Source organism: Lagenorhynchus albirostris, chromosome 1, assembly GCF_949774975.1.
Source record: "Lagenorhynchus albirostris chromosome 1, mLagAlb1.1, whole genome shotgun sequence".
NCBI lineage: Eukaryota > Metazoa > Chordata > Mammalia > Artiodactyla > Delphinidae > Lagenorhynchus > Lagenorhynchus albirostris.
The window spans coordinates 182,379,095-182,396,260 of record NC_083095.1 but is presented as its reverse complement, the minus strand read 5'-3'; the positions used below and the strand labels follow the sequence as shown (position 1 = coordinate 182,396,260).

General features: G+C 36.6%; 1 protein-coding gene across 1 annotated transcript in view; it reads right to left on the bottom strand.

The window, feature by feature from the left end:
* MYO3A (myosin IIIA) overlaps positions 1–17,166 on the bottom strand; it is a 184,739-nt gene that overhangs the window by 158,757 nt on the left and 8,816 nt on the right. The window contains exons 3-4 of the mRNA XM_060164931.1: positions 11,458–11,642; positions 8,713–8,847 (exon numbers count right to left, since the gene is read on the bottom strand). Coding sequence (XP_060020914.1) covers positions 8,713–8,847; positions 11,458–11,625 — 303 coding nt within the window. The 5' untranslated portion in view covers positions 11,626–11,642. The remainder of the gene's footprint in view (positions 1–8,712; positions 8,848–11,457; positions 11,643–17,166) is intronic.

Here is a 17,166-nt window from a genome sequence, read left to right as displayed (position 1 = left end):
TCGTTTTATAGAAACCAATTTTTAGCAAACACCTACACGTGAAGTTTTTGGTAACTGTGGGTGTAATGTTATAAGACACGGCTGTATTGCTTGCAGAGTAACTGCACCATTTCACACTGCCGAAGTAATGTGTAAAAGTTCAATTTGCTCCACAACCTCACCAATACTGGGTATTATGAGTCTTTTAAATTTTAGTCATGTTAGTGGGTGTGTACTATAGCTTCATTGTGGTTTTAATTTGAATTTCCCCCCCAAAAAAAGATATTAAACATATTATATATATGCTTTTGCAAGGAGTCCAAACTTTTTTTGCATACTTCATAAGAAATTGGGTAGATGCACTTTGTTAGGTGAAATTTCCATCTATTCCTAGAATGCTGAGATTATCACAAATGGGTGTTGAATTTTGACACGTTTTTATTGATTTTTTCTCTTTGATTCCATTAATACAGTGAATTATGATGCAATAAATTTTAATGTTTAACAAACTTATTTTAATGTTTTAATAAAATTGCATTCCTGGGATCAATCCCATTCAGTCATAACATATTAACATTTTTATATATTACTGGATTCAATTTGTTAATATTTTGAGAAAGATTTTTTCCAAATGTGTTCATGTGAAATGTCAGAATATATTTTCTTTTCTTGTAATATCTTTGTCTTCTTTCGTCAGTATAATGTTGCCCTCATAAATGAGTCAACAAGACTGATTATTTCTTTCTTAAAGATTTCATAGGATTCATTTTTTTCCCCAGAATGACAGTGTGAAGAACTCTGTGGACTCATTCCCCAGTATAACTGGTGAAAATTATAAAAATAAACAATGAGTTAAAGTCTTTGGAAATTGTAAGGGTGTACAGCAAATGAAGTAACATTTAAGAACACAACTAATATTTGTAGTATTTAATTTTGTCCTCTATAGGCTTATTAACTATACTTTTTCATTTTATTTTTAGTGGTTGCTTTAGCGTTTACAATATGCATCTTTAACTTAACACAGTATGCCTTAAAATAATATTATACCACTTCATAAGTAATGTAAGACCCTTAAGACTGTACATTTCCATTTTTCCTCTCCTGTCCCTTTGCTATTGTTGTTATACATTTTAATTCTGCATGTAATGACCCCACAAACCATAATCATAATTATGGTTTCAAACAGTGATTTTTTTCTTTTAAAGATACTAAAAAATATAACATACAAAGGTTCTTATTTATCTTTATATTTACCATGGATAATATTCTTCATTTCTTTTTGCAGGTCTGAGTTTTTATATGAAGTCATTTTTCTTCAGCCTGAAAACTTTATTCCACATTTTTATGGTGCAGGTCTCTGACGGTAAATTCTTTTCCTTTGATGAAAACATCTGTCTTTATTTTGCCTTCATTAATGAATAACATTTTCACTGTATACAGATTTCTAAGTTGAAAGGTTTTCAATGTTTTAAATATACCATTCCACTGCACTGGAGGACAGATCAGTGACCACGCTTCTCTCTGACCCCTACATGTCCTCTTGGTGCTTTTGTAATGGTCTCTTCATTATTAGTGTTCAGCACCTTGTTTGTGACATATCTTAGTGTGGTTTTCTTTGTTTATCCTACAAGAGGGATTTTGAGCTTCTTAGATCTGTGACTTTTTAGTGTTTACCAAATTCAGAAAAATTGCAGCCATCATTTATTTAAATACTGTATCTCTGCCCCCCCCACCCCACCCCTGTACTGCTCTTGGACTGAAATTACACACAGTTTAGAATACTAGATAATGTCCCATAAGTCGCAGGGGTCTTTCTCCCTTTTTTGTCTGTCTGTGCTCAGTTTAGACAGCTTCTATTTTCCGGTCTTCAAATTCACTGATCTTTTCTTCCACATGTCTAAGCTGCTGTTAAACTCACTACTATATATTTTTCACTACAGATATTGTACTTTTCTATTCTAGAAGCTCCATTCAACTCTTTTCTATAGTTTTCATTTCTTTCAACATTATGTTCATGTTTTCCTTTTGAAATCCTTGAACGCTGTGATAATAGCTGTTTTAAAGTCCTTATCTGCTAATTCCATTATCCTGGTTATTCCTGGGTCTGATTCTTTTGACTGATTTTTATTCTGATAATGGGTCACCTTTTCCTGCTTCTTTACATATCTAATAATTTTTTATTAAATGATGGACATGACTAATTTTACATTTGAATGTTCAGATCTTGTTGTCTTCCCTTAATGAATGTTGAATTTTGTTCTGTCAGGCAGTTAATCTACTTGTGGACCAACCTGAACATTTCAAGCCCTGTTTTTGAACTTCTTATGGGAGGCCAAGGGAAGTTCTTATTCTAGGGTGAGTCTAGCCCTTCCTTTAACGTATAACCCTTCTGGAGGGTCTCTACTAAGTGCCTCAGGGGTTCAACAAAGATTCCCCAATTTGGCTGATCAGAACTCAAGCATGTCTCAACCCTGCACGAACTCCAGCAGTTGTTCAGATTACTGCTTTTCAGTAATTCTTACCCTAATAATTGTTCTTTGCCCAACTGCCTGAAATCTTGCCCTATACATTTCCAGCTTGGTTTTCAGTAAAAGACTCAAGGGAACCCCTATGCAGATTTCTGGAGCGTTTTTCCTGCTTAACTCTCCCTTCTTTGAAAATTCCAGCAACTTCTGCCTTCCCAATCTTTTCAGCTCAGCAAGATAGCTGTGATCTCCTTGGGAATGTCCTCCTTATGCCCGTGGTCTGGAAACTGCCTCCAAGATTAAAGATGGGATAATTGTAGTGTTCCTCTTGTTTATTTCCTTTTCTCAATGTCACAGTCTTAAGCTGTCTCTTTCCCAGTGTTTGAAAATTGTTGTGTTTTTAAAAATATATTTTATGCCGTTTTCTAGTTATTTATGGTACAGCCACGCAATGATACAAGTTACTGTCATGGCCAGAGCAGAAGTCCCAGATTACTTCTATGCACGCTGAAATCTGAGAAGCTCTGGCAGTGTTTTCCAAACTTTCCTTTGATAAGAATCACCTTAGTACTTGTTTAAAAAACTAGTTTCCTAAAACTCATTCTTGGAGTTTCTGCTTCAGTGGGTTTGAGATGGGGATGATCCTTATCAGAGTATCTGGAATATATATTAAAGAACAAAGGTACCACAAGTGTCCTGCTTTTTTTTTTTTCAGGTGGAGGCTTAAAATGTTACCTACTCAGCTAGGCCTTCTTTCGCCTCTCTTTTCGTAAAGCGTCTTCTTTTTCATTCTTTATTAGCACCCCATTTATATTCTTCATAGTATCAATAACAATGTGTAATTATTTAATTTGTCTATTTAGTTTTAAATCGTCTTTCTGCACCATTAGACTCTAAGCCCCAGGATGACAGTTTGTCTTGTTCTCCACTGAATGCCCAGAACCTACCAAAATGCCTGGCCCAAAGTAATAGATAATATTTATGGAATTAATAAATGACTGGATGAATAAACTTTAGTCCTAGACACTTATGCATGCACGCACGCGCACGCACACACACACACACACACACACAATGACAGAGACCATCTTTTCACAGCCACTATGGCTGAGGACATACTAGACAAATAGACTCTGAGACAGAAGACTGTATTCCTCAAGTACTTAAGGTGCTGCTGTCCAGCGAACCAAGAAAGGGTAAATTACAATTTTGCCCTTCGAGCTCATCAGTAGAAAATGCTTAATACCAGACTGATTTAACTCAATTTTGACTCTGTTTTTTAGTCTCCCGATTTAGTGATAATCAGATGCAGAAACCTAGCGACCTCCCCCGAGCCCCGCCTACATCCAGCCCCTGATCCTCCACAGGAGATGCTAGGAATTAACGGAAACACTAAGCAAAAGAGGTATGTACATTTTACAAAGCAGGTCAGTCAAGAGATATGACAGCAATAAGCAAAAATTAATATAAGTCTGGTATTTCAAAATGAAGCATAAGTAAAAAAAAAAAAATACATCAGTTCTCCCTTTATGCTGACATCATTAGGAAAACCTAGAATACTAAGTAACAATAAAAATTCCCAGAGACATTTTGCAAAAAAAATCAGTTCCCACAAAAGAAAACTTTCTACCCCTTCTCTTCTTAGGTAGTTTCATTACAAATGTGTAACTGGAATTTCAGAGAGCTAGCAACTAGTGCTCTTCTCTATGTCTTGAAAATGAATATACAAAGAATTTAGAAGGAAATAGTTCCTAAACAGAGGCCTGTATATCATTAATGCTCAAAAATTTATAGTGTAACAAAATGAAAGAAAAAAAACAGGAAGAAGAAAAATTGTATCAAACTGAAAGCAGTAATTCAAAAATCACAACTAAATAACAGAAAAAACAGACTATCCAGTAAAATCTGAGCAAGTAATCCCCTTCTTAGAATTTCAAATCTGGATCGAAATATAAATAAAATGATTTTTCAAGATGAAAAACCTCTGGGCAGGAGTTTGTCTAAGCTGGTACGGCGCCCCCGGCACATGCCAGGATGATAACGAGGGATATTACTGATGGCTCAGCCCCTCCAGGACACACCTTCTTTATGTAGAGTCACATCAGAAGTCTAGCACTGTTAGCATGACTCTCTGGGTAACACCACAGCCCCTCTTTGGCCATCCTTACCCTCATGCAGAATAATTTATTGGGGCTTTATTATGATAAGAGGTATAATTAGTAGTCATTTTGTAGAATAAAGTATTTATGCCACAAGCCAATTTTCTGAAAGTGCCTCTAAAGCAGCACCTGCACCATTCATGTTTATAAATCAGGTAATTGTACATCTAGCCACTTATGTGTATATATAATTAGTCTAATTTGCATATGTGCAAATCAATTACCTTACATACAGTTTGCCAACTTCTTGCTTTCTCTGTGTTTTTCCCCCACTTTGTGAGTGCAAATAGGTCAGATTCCTGAAATACTATTTTAATAAATTACCATTTATTCTTTTTTCTCAAGCCTTTTAGGGATATTTCCAATACCTCCATCTGATAATAAAATATAAGGACAAAGTTCAAAGAAGCTGTTAAGTCTCTGCTGATTCATTATATCAGGAAGCCACTTTGCTTGTACCTGATGCTCCAAAAGTATTTTAATCAATCTTTTCTGCTCTCTCAAAAGAACATTTAAGTATGATCTGGAGTCTCCAACTCACACCTAACTCCAAGTGATTATACTGAGAAATGACAATATAATTAGAATAGGAATTTGTTAGGCATAAAAGACAGTGAATGATCTCATTCAATATTTTTAAACTCTGGGCAAAGATCTGTACCTTGTGTCCTTGCGCATTTAGGCCTACATTAGGCAGAACACCTGTATCTTCAAATGCTAATTTTCCAATGATTCAACAAGGAAAAAAATTAAAGATGCATTACTGAAAATGTTCTGAAGGATATAAATATACAAAATTTTATTCAAGACTGTATTAAGGATTTGCAGAGCATCGCATCTCAAATACACAAACACAAATATGAAGTAAATTCTTTACAATTCACCATTAATTTAAGGCAAAATGGTTTAAGTTCATAATTTATATTCTATTACTTAGGTAATTATGTTGAGATGAGTAAAAGTTTTGCTTTGTTTTAATGCATGATGTAACTAAAACTATAAAGCTATCTTGAACTAAACTGAGAAATACAAAATAATTCTGAAATCATAATAAATTGCCTACCTTTGAAGAACACAACTGGTTATTTAAAATTTTTTTTAAACTTCTATAAAATAATGCACAGCTGAGAAGGTTCTTGAAAATTCTATTTTACAATTTTGAAAGACTCTGGTTCAATTAAAGGTGTCAGATTAAACATATACATTTATTTCCTCTCACATGTGAATCTCCATTAAAATGCTAGTAAAGGAATAAAAAAGTATAAAACCACAAGAGAAAACAGAACAAAAAGGGAGAGAAGTGGAGAAGAGATCACAACAAAATTTTTCAACATGGCGTGCAGATGACTGAGTGGTAACTGAGCAATGCAGAGGAAGCCACAAACTGAAGTGCTAGCTGGGGGCTATTTTGAGGTCATCTGAGCAGATTAACCCGGACAGGGCAAGGTAAGAGTGAAAGTGGAGGAGATGGGAGGGGAGGGGCAGAAAAAAGGGATCCCTTGGAGGTCTCTCATCAAGACTTGACACCCTCTTACCCAACATACAAAATATCAACATCCAGGAGCCTGCCTGAGCACCACACACACACACACACACACACACACACACACACACACACGGGGGTTTTGTTCCTTAGAAAAACTGAACTGAATGGACTCAAGATCTGGTGACATCAGTAGCATGGATAACGGGAGCAAGGCACATAACTACATGATGTGTGAAACAGAGAAGTAACCTGGGAAAGAGGAGGCCAAGGGATCCAGAAACGGTGGATTACACCCAGGTGAGCAGCAGAGAGATATCAGAGGTCAGATACCTGGCAGACCTCCAGAATGGAGCAGGAGGGCATAGGGTTCCAGAGGTGCAATTAATAATCGTGCCAAAATTCAGAATATGGATTAGGAAATGAAAGAGTAGAGAAGTTCGGCCATCTATTCCAGGTACAGCGATCAACACAGCAAAAGCACAGACCTACCTGCTCAGGACAGGGTGGCACCACTAACCTGGATCTACACTAATATTGTTCTGTATTATAAGCCCTCTGGTTCTACTTGCTTTTTATTAATCAAGTGAATGTATTTATTTTTAAAAAGATAAAAATGATTAAGTCTATCTGAAATTATATGAACCGGAAAAATACGCTAATTTCATAAATAATATTGTCAATCATTTTAAACATACAAAAAAAACGATGAAGGAAATATGTTCAGAGGTAAGAGTGGTTCTTTTTATAGTTTCAAGTATTTTCTACAATGATCACTACTTATAGATTTGTTTAAAAACCATAAGAGAAAAAATATAAAGTATGGAGACAATATAATTTATAAATGATTACTGTGCAGGAAAATCAATGGCACATTCTAAAAAAGAAACAGAATAAATCAAATGTTAATGAAATAATGTGAATACAAGACACAGAGAACAAACCTGTGGTTGTCAAGGGGAAGCGGGGTGCAGGGGAGAGATGGATTGGGAGTTTGGGATTAGCAGATGCAAACTATTATATATATAATGGATAAACAACAAGGTCCAACTGCACAGCACAGTAAACTATGTTCAATATCCTGCGATAAACCACATGGAAAAGAATATGAGAAAGAGTGTATCTATCTATCTATAGATAGATAGATAGATATAATTGAATCACTTTGCTTTACTCCATAAACTAACATTCTAAATCAACTATACTTCAATTAAAAAAATAAAATAATGTGAATACAATAAATAGATGCTGTTAAGGTGAACAAATAAAGGTTTTACTAGCCCTGAGTTTGACAAGAGCAGCTTTTAAAAATTTTTATAAATTTTATTGGAATTAGTGATTACTTCACCTTGAATAAAAATACTCAATGAAAATCAGAAGAAACACATTCTTACATTCTTCTATGACTGGCAGTTACCTTAGTGGGGCACCTTCCAGTACTCCTGCATTAGAGAGAATTGTCCTAACCTATTCTCAGAAATTGAAAAGGCAGACTCCATAATTTCCCTCTGGCAACTTATTCAATATTCAACACCATTTCTAGGAAGGTTTTTCCCTATAAATGTAAATACAGTTGACCCTCCGTATCCACGGATCACGGTGTTTGAATCCAACTACGTGGAACCCACAGATATGGAGGACCCACCGTACCTGGTTCTGTAGTTTATGTCATTAGTATTCAGTGAAGCCAGAAGAAGAAATCAGCAGCTCGCCATTTTTGTCTAATGAAGCCTCAGGTACATTAATTTTCTCTCATATCATAGCACCTGGCACTGAGCCTCTGTCACGTGTTATGTTGAATAAAATATGGATGAATAAATAAAAATTATAGTGAAGTCCCTTTATAACATGTTCTTCTGAAAGAAAAATAATCCTGGTTTCTTTCGTCTTTTATTGTGGAAACATTTTCTTTTATTGTTGTGTTTTTTTTTTTTTTTGGTCTACACAGCGTGTGAGATCTTAGTTCCCCCACTAGGTATCTGACCCGTGCCCCCTACAGTGGAAGGGCGGAGTCTTAACCACTGGACTGCCAGGGAAGTCGTGAAACATTTTCTTTTAATCTTTAATTAATTTTCTTTCATTTCCCCATGTTTCTAAAGGTGGCAAGACCAGAACTGGGCATAACATTCTACAAAGGATATGACCAGCCAGGAACATATTAGAACTGCTTTACGGGGTCAATGTTACATAAACATTAAGTCATTCCAAGACCACACTGCAGGGGTTTCCCTGGTGGTGAAGTGGTTAACAATCCGCCTGCCAATGCAGGGGACACGGGTTCGAGCCCTGGTCCGGGAAGATCCCACATACCATGGAGCAGCTAAGCCTGTGCGCCACAACTACTGAGCCTGCACTCTAGAGCCCGCGAGCCACAATTACTGAGCCTGCGCGCCTAGAGCCTGCGGGAATAGAGCCCGTGCTCCACAACAAGAGAAGCCACCAGAATGAGAAGTCCACGCGCCGCAACAAAGAGTAGCCCCCGCTCGCTGCAACTAGAGAAAGCCTGCGTGCAGCAACCAAGACCCAACGCAGCCAAAATGAAATAAATAAATAAATTAAATAAATTTATTTAAAAAAAAGACCACACTGCAAATTTCCACATGTAAAATAATGTTGAAACACTCACCTCCAGAACCAGCCACAGCTTATCTCCATTTATTTTATCCTTCTTAAAGTACATGCCATAGAATCTGACCACATTAGGATGGTCAGAAAGTGCTTTTAAGATGTTGTACTCTGCTTCAATCTCTTCATCAATATCCTAGTTTCAAAAAGTCATGGGGAGAGAACGGTGAGGAAAACATGAATGAAGTCAAAGAAATAATTTAGACTACCAAATGTAGAATTTTATTTTGTCAAAGCAAGGTCAGAATAGTTTTTACTGCACTCAGTACTATGTATTGAAACTTCTCATTACACTGCTTAAGGGGAGAGATTGTGATTTTCCTGCTAATCATATATATCTCTAATTACATTTATTTCGTTGAAAAGGAATAAATAAAAGGCTATTTTTGTGTGCAATGAGAAAGAAACGCATATGGAGAACCACCTAAGATGATGTTCCTTTCTTTGTAGTGTTAACTTTATTTCGATGGCAAAGCCATTCATTTGAAATGAAAACTTTTAGCTGGTTCATTTTGTTTCTTTGAAGTACAGGATATTCGAAGGCTATCAAAAGCTAGTCATACATGCAATGAACTCCTACCTTTCCAAAAAAGTGAAAGAGTAAAGTTACATAAATTGGCATACAGCCTTTAGTTAGCTAAAGGCCCATTCCCCAGAAGTAGAATAGGTTGTTATCCCATCAGTAAAAGTGCAAACGTGACTAGGTACTTAGTCATGTATCTAGGAAAATCACATATACATGAAACAAGTCACAGAGTCATAAATAAGAAAAAGACTTCTAATATTTTACGGTAACATTTAATGTCCACACTGTTTTAAGACAGAATCATGGAATCAGAGAGCTGGAAAGAATTTCAGACCAGAGCTCTAATTTGAGAGGAAGAAACTAAAGCTCAGGGCAGTCAGGGTCACAGGAGCTGGTTTGTGTGAGATCCAGGACTAGCCTACTGCCTTCTAGTATTGCTCATTTCCTCCCTACCTTGGAGAGAAGATTATTAGTTCAAAATCCATAACAGTGAGACCCTTTTAATAAAAAGTTTTAAAAAAGCCACTCTGCAAAATGCCTGGGTGCATCTAAATTTATTTTATTAAGATTATAATCTTCTGGTTATAAATCTTTTTTATTTGACTTGTGGCATGATGAATGAGAGTAAATAAAGAATTCTTAGGGAAATACACAGGTACTGTGACAAGAATAACAGCAGCAAAAGAACACATTTCATACTGTAGTTATGAATCTACATGTTTCATTTAAGCAATAGAACAAGACATGATGTATAAGGTTAGCAGTCTACCAAACACGAGTAGATTATGAAAGAATAACGGCTACATGTATTCACAAGCCACTTGTTCTTGTCCACAAAGAAGCAGAGGAATGGGAGAGAGACACTGATTATGGGGCGATACATTGGGATCAGTCTGGAGCCCTTTCTCTCGCCACCATGGACCTCAACCCTTAACAGTGAAGACCAAAGGACAGACCCATAATTGCAAAGACCAGAGGTACGGTTACTTTGGTACAGCCTAATTTGTGTCTCTCTTCCCTCAGTTTGAATGGTAAGAACTTTCCAACAGGGGAACATGAACACATGAAGCATCAGTGAAGCCTGGTCACAGTGCTATTCATTTTTTTCCCTCCAGTGTATCTAATTTACTACTTGAAAAGAAACCCCACCTTCCCTCTCCTCTGCTGAAAGATATATGAAACTATGTAGTTATCATGGATTTACCAGAAATAAACTATCAAAAAAGAAAGAGCAACACCAAGGTGAACAGAGGCCCAGGGGCAGACCTTTTGCAGAGTCCTACAGTTTATGAGCGAAACAGTGGTGACGAGGACTCTGATGCCCTCCCCACACACATCACGTCATTTCCATCACACAGCACTCCCATCATGTGTGCAAGAGCTGAGTAATTGGAGAAGTTGCTCTCAGTAGAGGTTTGGGGATTATGGGATCACTGAGCTTATTCTAGCTCCCCCCAGGTGCTAGGGGAGAGCTACGTATGTCCCAGTAGCTGAAAATGCTCCCCAATGTCCAGCTCTCACTCCCAGAAAGAAGAATCTCATCCATCTCCTCATGCTCTTAAAGGCAAAGAAAGACGAGTTTCCCTCATCACAACTGGATTTCCCCAGAAAAGCAAAGGAGGAGCCCATTGGGGCACTGCTGAAAAAGAGGCCATGTGGACTGACCAGGACATTCAATTTTTCACAAGGAACCTCACCCTGGTTATAAAGGAACATCATTTCTGCTCTGGAAACACTTAAGTAAACCTGAAAATTAACTTCCCTTTTCTGAATGAAATTTAATTTAAAAAATATTTCTGGTTTGGAATAAGAGGAATTCTGCCTGAAGCCTAAATGAACACAGGAAGAAAAGGAGATCTGGTACAGACGATATTTTAGGATTACTTCTAGACCCATAAATCTGTATTCTGACAACACTTTGAAATCTAAAATAAAATTAAATCAACTGTTGAGCTGTTGAGAGTTGTATTATTTATATACTTATTTGCATTACATATTTATTCTTATATCAAGTATTTATTGTACCTTATTATATATGTTAAGCATATAAACAAGGAACCTCTAACAAGTAGACTTTTTTTTAAAAACATTTTCTTCAAATTGTAACTGACATTGTGATAAATAAATCAAGATAAGATACCTAGAGACTTTTTAACTGTTTAATACAGATTTTTTTTAAAAGTTACTCAGCAGGAAAAAAAAAAAAACAATGTGACTTACATGAATCGGATCCAGAATTTTGACTGCTGCCTTTTGGCCATTTTTCTTATTCAACACTTTAAAAACTTTTCCATAAGTTCCTTTGCCGATTGTTTCAGTGATTTCCCATGTATCAGAAGGATCAGGAAAGTTATCAAAGATGATCGTTTTTCCAATTAATGGAAGCATCTTAAAAGTTTAAATCACTGGAGAGAAAAAGCACAGAGTTTCATCTACATTTGATTGGTGATATTAAATGGCACACATAAACTCACGGGAAATTATCTAATATTTTCACTGATATGGAAAACACACAGCAGTAACCAAATGTACTGAGAGTCATGGAAAAATTTTAATTTCAATTCTTTTTTGCAAACAAATGAATATGAGTTTAATAATGCTTTGTAAGCAGGGCTTTCCATGTTTAACACAGTTCCACTTTAATTGCTACTAATTATTTTCAGATTAAAGTAAGAGGCACATATTTAAATCATTTTGATTTACTGCTTTATATGAACCTTAGAGATGATAAAATTCCACCTCTCCATCAAAGCAAGTCCCACACTTTAAAATGATTGTGTTTTGTATCACTGGTCTATGTAAATAAAACCCAATGATCGGTCCCCACTGCTTTTAGGATGAAATTTCTTTCATATAAACTACCAGGTCCTTTAAAATACGGCCCTTGCTTAATTTCCTATGTCTCAACACCTCTTCCCTCAGACACTACAAACCAGCCACTTGGGATCCCTCAGCTCATTTCTTTCTTGCTTGAGGATCTTCATATACACTATTCCCTCCCACTTCTGTGGTTTCTTTGCTACTACTTATCTTTTCAGATGTTAGCTTAGATGTCATTCCCTCCAAAGGTGCCCACTCTCCATCCCATTTGGGTTGCGTGCCCACCTCTGCACTCCAAGACCACTCTGAACCCACCTTGACCTGATATGACTGTATGCCCAGCACCTGGCACAATGCTGAAATAATTAGGAGAATATGGCCAATAAGGTCAAGTGATTTTTGAAGAGATTTTATACATAACCTAAGATAAGATCTCCCAAGTAAAGCTTTTAGCCTTTCATGTTCCCCTTATACTACATTCAACCATTTCTATAAAATTACAAAGGAAAAAAAAAAAGGAACAGAAGGAGAAACCAGAACTTGTAGCGGTCCTCAGAATTTTTCAATTATCTGTGCAAAACCTCCCTCTTTTCGATGTTAAAACGTTGATGCCAAAAAAAAAAAAAAGTTGATGCAGTTGTGCTTGTATGTGTATGCATACACATAGAAACACATCTATTAATAAATGTGTTAATATTACATACTAATATTAGCCCATGAAATTCACTTGTCTGACCACAACTTTCAACTTCATTTAATCCACCAATCCATTGATTCCTCGCTTTCTTTATATCCATCAGATCGCTTCAGTCTTCATTCCCTCTTCATTTTCTCCTTCCCCAGCATAAATTCTACAGCTTGAATTATTATCACTTCCTTGCAAATGCCCTCAGCACTCTAGTTCTTCTCTTTCTCCGCCACCAGTCTCCTGGGGTTGAGAAACCAACTCTGGTTAAACTCTGCATCTTCTTCACACCTATGCCTGTAGCTAGAGAAAACCACACAACTAGGCTGTATCGTTTCACTTTAAATTCAGGATAAGAAACTTGCAAGTAGACCCTCAATGCTGCCCAGCAATTCTACTGCACTTCCCTGGTTTGTATATTCTCTTCTCTCTGGGGTGATCAACTATTTCACAGTGATCTGTGTCCTCAAATTTCTCTCTCCTCAAACTGTTCCCTCTTTGCTGTCCATCGCCTCCCACAAAATTTCCCAACTGACGCCCTCATTTAATAATTAAGTGACAGGGCTTCCCTGGTGGCGCAGTGGTTGAGAGTCCGCCTGCCGATGCAGGGAACACGGGTTCGTGCCCTGGTCCGGGAAGATCCCACATGCCGCGAAGCAGCTGGGCCCGTGAGCCATAGCCGCTGAGCCTGCGCGTCCGGAGCCTGTGCTCCGCAACGGGAGAGGCCACAGCAGTGAGAGGCCCGCGTACCGCAAAAAAATAATAATAATAATTAAGTGACAAAATGGAAGCATTACTAAACTTAATCTTATCTCAGAAACTACAAACCAACACGCATCAAACACGAGGAGTTCATTCTATTTATCATCAGTAATTGCTGTTTGGCCTCAGTCTTTTTCTTCTGTTCCATCTCATCCATCATATCTCAGCTCAAATATAACATTTTTAGAAATGTCTTCCCTGTATATTTTATTCCTCCATCAAAATGTACGCTACAGAGGGTACAGACTTTGTTATTTTTACCGCTGTATCCACAGTTCCCAGAATGATGCCTAACACATTGCAGACAATGAGTAAATGCTCGCTAAATGGGCAAATGTTTACCTGTTTATTTGTTTACCTGTTAATTCTGAGAACTGAGATCTTATCTCTCTTGTGCACTTACAAATCTTACAGTGCCTCACTCTGTGCCTGGCATATAGTAGATGTTAAATACATAGCTGTAGAATAAATGAATCAATATGGTTCTTCCAAAAAAGTTGTTAAATGGGAGAGAGAAATAAGGATTAGGAGGAGCTGAAAAGAATTTGAAAATCTAAACAAAATAAGCATCATATTCTGATTCATTATATTTAAGGGGACGTCATCCAGTAAATGGCTATGAATGCCTGCTGAAAATTACACCACTACATAAAGACACACTTATGAACAGTGCTTACATCACTACATAAAAACACACTTATGAATAGTTCTTACAACACTTAATCCTTAAGAAATTTGTGCTTTTGATCCGAAATGCAAAGGAACAAGTAGGAGGTAATCAGTAATAATCATCCACTTTAGTGATTTCATAATCAGTCGCAAGATAACTACTTTTTACATCTAGCTACCTGAGTCATGCAAATAAGCATTTATGCCATCCATATAAGGTAAAATTTAGACCAAAAGACCAAATTAAGTCTTATTAAATGCCTGAAGTAGGAGTTTTCAACCAGGAAAACCATTCATTTTATGGAATATTGCCTTTTCAGTGGCAATGTTATTGAACACTAGTTTAATTTCTGCTGTTTTAATATTAGGGATTAACTGTTGGTCTTTAAATATACAGGCATATGAATTCAGTTAAAATCGACTGAACACCAAATGTGTGCAAAGTATTTTAGAGTTTTGGGGATACAAAGATAGGTAACTTGTGGATAGATAAATAAATATGTAACTATATTATGAAAAGTGATAGGTAACAGAAATAGGCATAAAGTGCTATGGTTGCCCAGGTGAAGAAGCAATTAATTCTGAAGTATCGTGAAAAGATACAGAAATTAGCAGTACTAGAGCTGGACATTAAACAAGAACAGGAATTTATCTAAAATAGAATTTCCTCTTTAACAGTTCATAATAAGACAAATATTTAAAGCAGTGCACTGCTACATTATAAAACAATAATCACAAAATGACAAATGCACAGCCATTTTGGAAACTGAATGCACTTAGTTAAGTCCCACTTAAAACAAACAAAACTTTTATGCAAAAGAACACTAAAAAGACTTCCCCAGAATTAAACAGTAAAGAATTTCAAGAATTAGAATAGAAACAAGCCTTATGACTCCTAAACTACACTTCTCAAATACACAGTTGTTTATTCTTTAAGAATAAAATAAAATGTCACAGTTAGTAAACAACTATTTAATGATTACAGTAAATTGCATTCAACATAGCAATGTTTATATTTTTTCTAGTCTTCAGCACCCAAAGAATAAAAAAAAAATAATTCTCTACCTCATAAAACTAAAACATATAATTGTTCTTAATTATATGATCATGTAATCTAAAGAATTACTTTTGACATATATATATATATATATATATATATATATATATATACACTGTATTTTGATCTATGTATTTACCATAACTCTGAAAAGGTACTCACAAAGCTACATTTTAAAAGGAAAAATCACCTTTTTTAGTTGATTTATTATATATTGAGCTACTGAGGTTTTTCTCATGATAGAAAAAAAGACCATAATACAATAAAAATGTGTCTTACTTCAGGATCTTAACACTCATCTCAACAATTATTCTGACTGCTTTTGTAAACCTGCACTTAATTCTTCTTTACTAAAATAATCAGACTGCCTGCAGGCTCATTCTAATACACAGCATACACAGGATGATCTCGCATTGGGCTGTCTCTTCCCTCTGTCTAGAATGCTCATTCTCCAGAAAGCCACATGGCTTACTTCCTCCAAGTCTTACATCAGCCATCACCTTTCAATAAGACCTACCCTAACCATCCTATTTAAAATCTCAAGCTGCTGTCCTCCACTCCATCCTGCCTCCCAACTCTTGGTCCCCCTTACCCTGCTCTATTTTCGTAACACTTATGACCTCTTTGCACATTATATTATTTCTTGTTTATTATGTTTTATTTATTATGTTTTCTATGCTATAGAATGTAAGCCCCACGAGGGCTAACATTTTATCCAGGTTGTTCACTGATGTATCCCAAAGACTCTAAAACCATGACTGGCACACAGGAGATACTCTGTAAGTATCATCCCGGCAAGGATGCCTACTTTTGCCATTTCTATCCAACATAGTACTGGAAGTCCTGGCCAGAGCAAGCAATCAAGAAAAAGAAATATGGGACTTCCCTGGTGGTGCAGTGGTTAAGAATCTGCCTGCCGACGCAGGGGACACAGGTTCGAGCCCTGGTCCGGGATGATCCCACATGCTGCGGAGCAACTAAGCCCGTGCACCACAACTACTTAGCCTGTGCTCTAGAGCCCACGTGCCACAACTACTGAAGCCCGCGCGCCTAGAGCCCGTGCTCCGCAACAAGAGAAGCCCCCACAACAAGAAGCCCGCGCACCGCAGCAAAGAGTAGCCCCCACTCGCCACAACTAGAGGAAGCCCACACACAGCAACAAAGACCCAACACAGCCAAAAATAAAATATATTTATTAAAAATAAATAAAAGGCATCTAACTTGGAAAGGAAGAATAAAATTATCTCTATTCACAGGTGACTTGATCTTATATGTAGAAAACCCTAAAGAATCCACAAAGGCTGTTAGAACTAATACATGAATCCAGGAAAGTTATGGGATGCAAAATCAACATGCAAAGATCAGTTGAATTTCTATACACTTAACAATGAACCCAAAAGAGAAATTAAGAAAGTGATTCTATTTATAATAACACCAAAAAAATACTTAGGAATAAATTTAACCAAGAAGGGTGAGAGACTTGTAGAGTGAAAACTAGAAAACAATGCTGAAAGAAATTAAAGAAGACACAAAGAAATGGAAAGACATGTCGTGTTCACGTATTGTAAGATGATATTGTTAAGATGTCTATGTGTACTGCCCAAAGCAATCTGTAGATTCAATGCACTCCCTATCAAGATCCCAATGAGATTTTTCTGCATAAATAGAAAAAAAATCCATCCCAAAATCGGATGGAATCTCAAAGGACTTCCAATAACCCAAACAATACTGAAAAAGAAGAATAAAGTTAAAGGTCTCTCACACTTCCTGCTTTCAAAACTTATTACAAAGCTATGGTAATCAACTCAGTGCTTTACTGCCACAAGGACAAACACATAGACCAAGGGAATCAAACAGAGAGCCCAGAAATAAAACCTTACATATATGGTCAAGTAATTTTCAACAAGACTGTCAAGGCCATTCAATGAGGAAATAA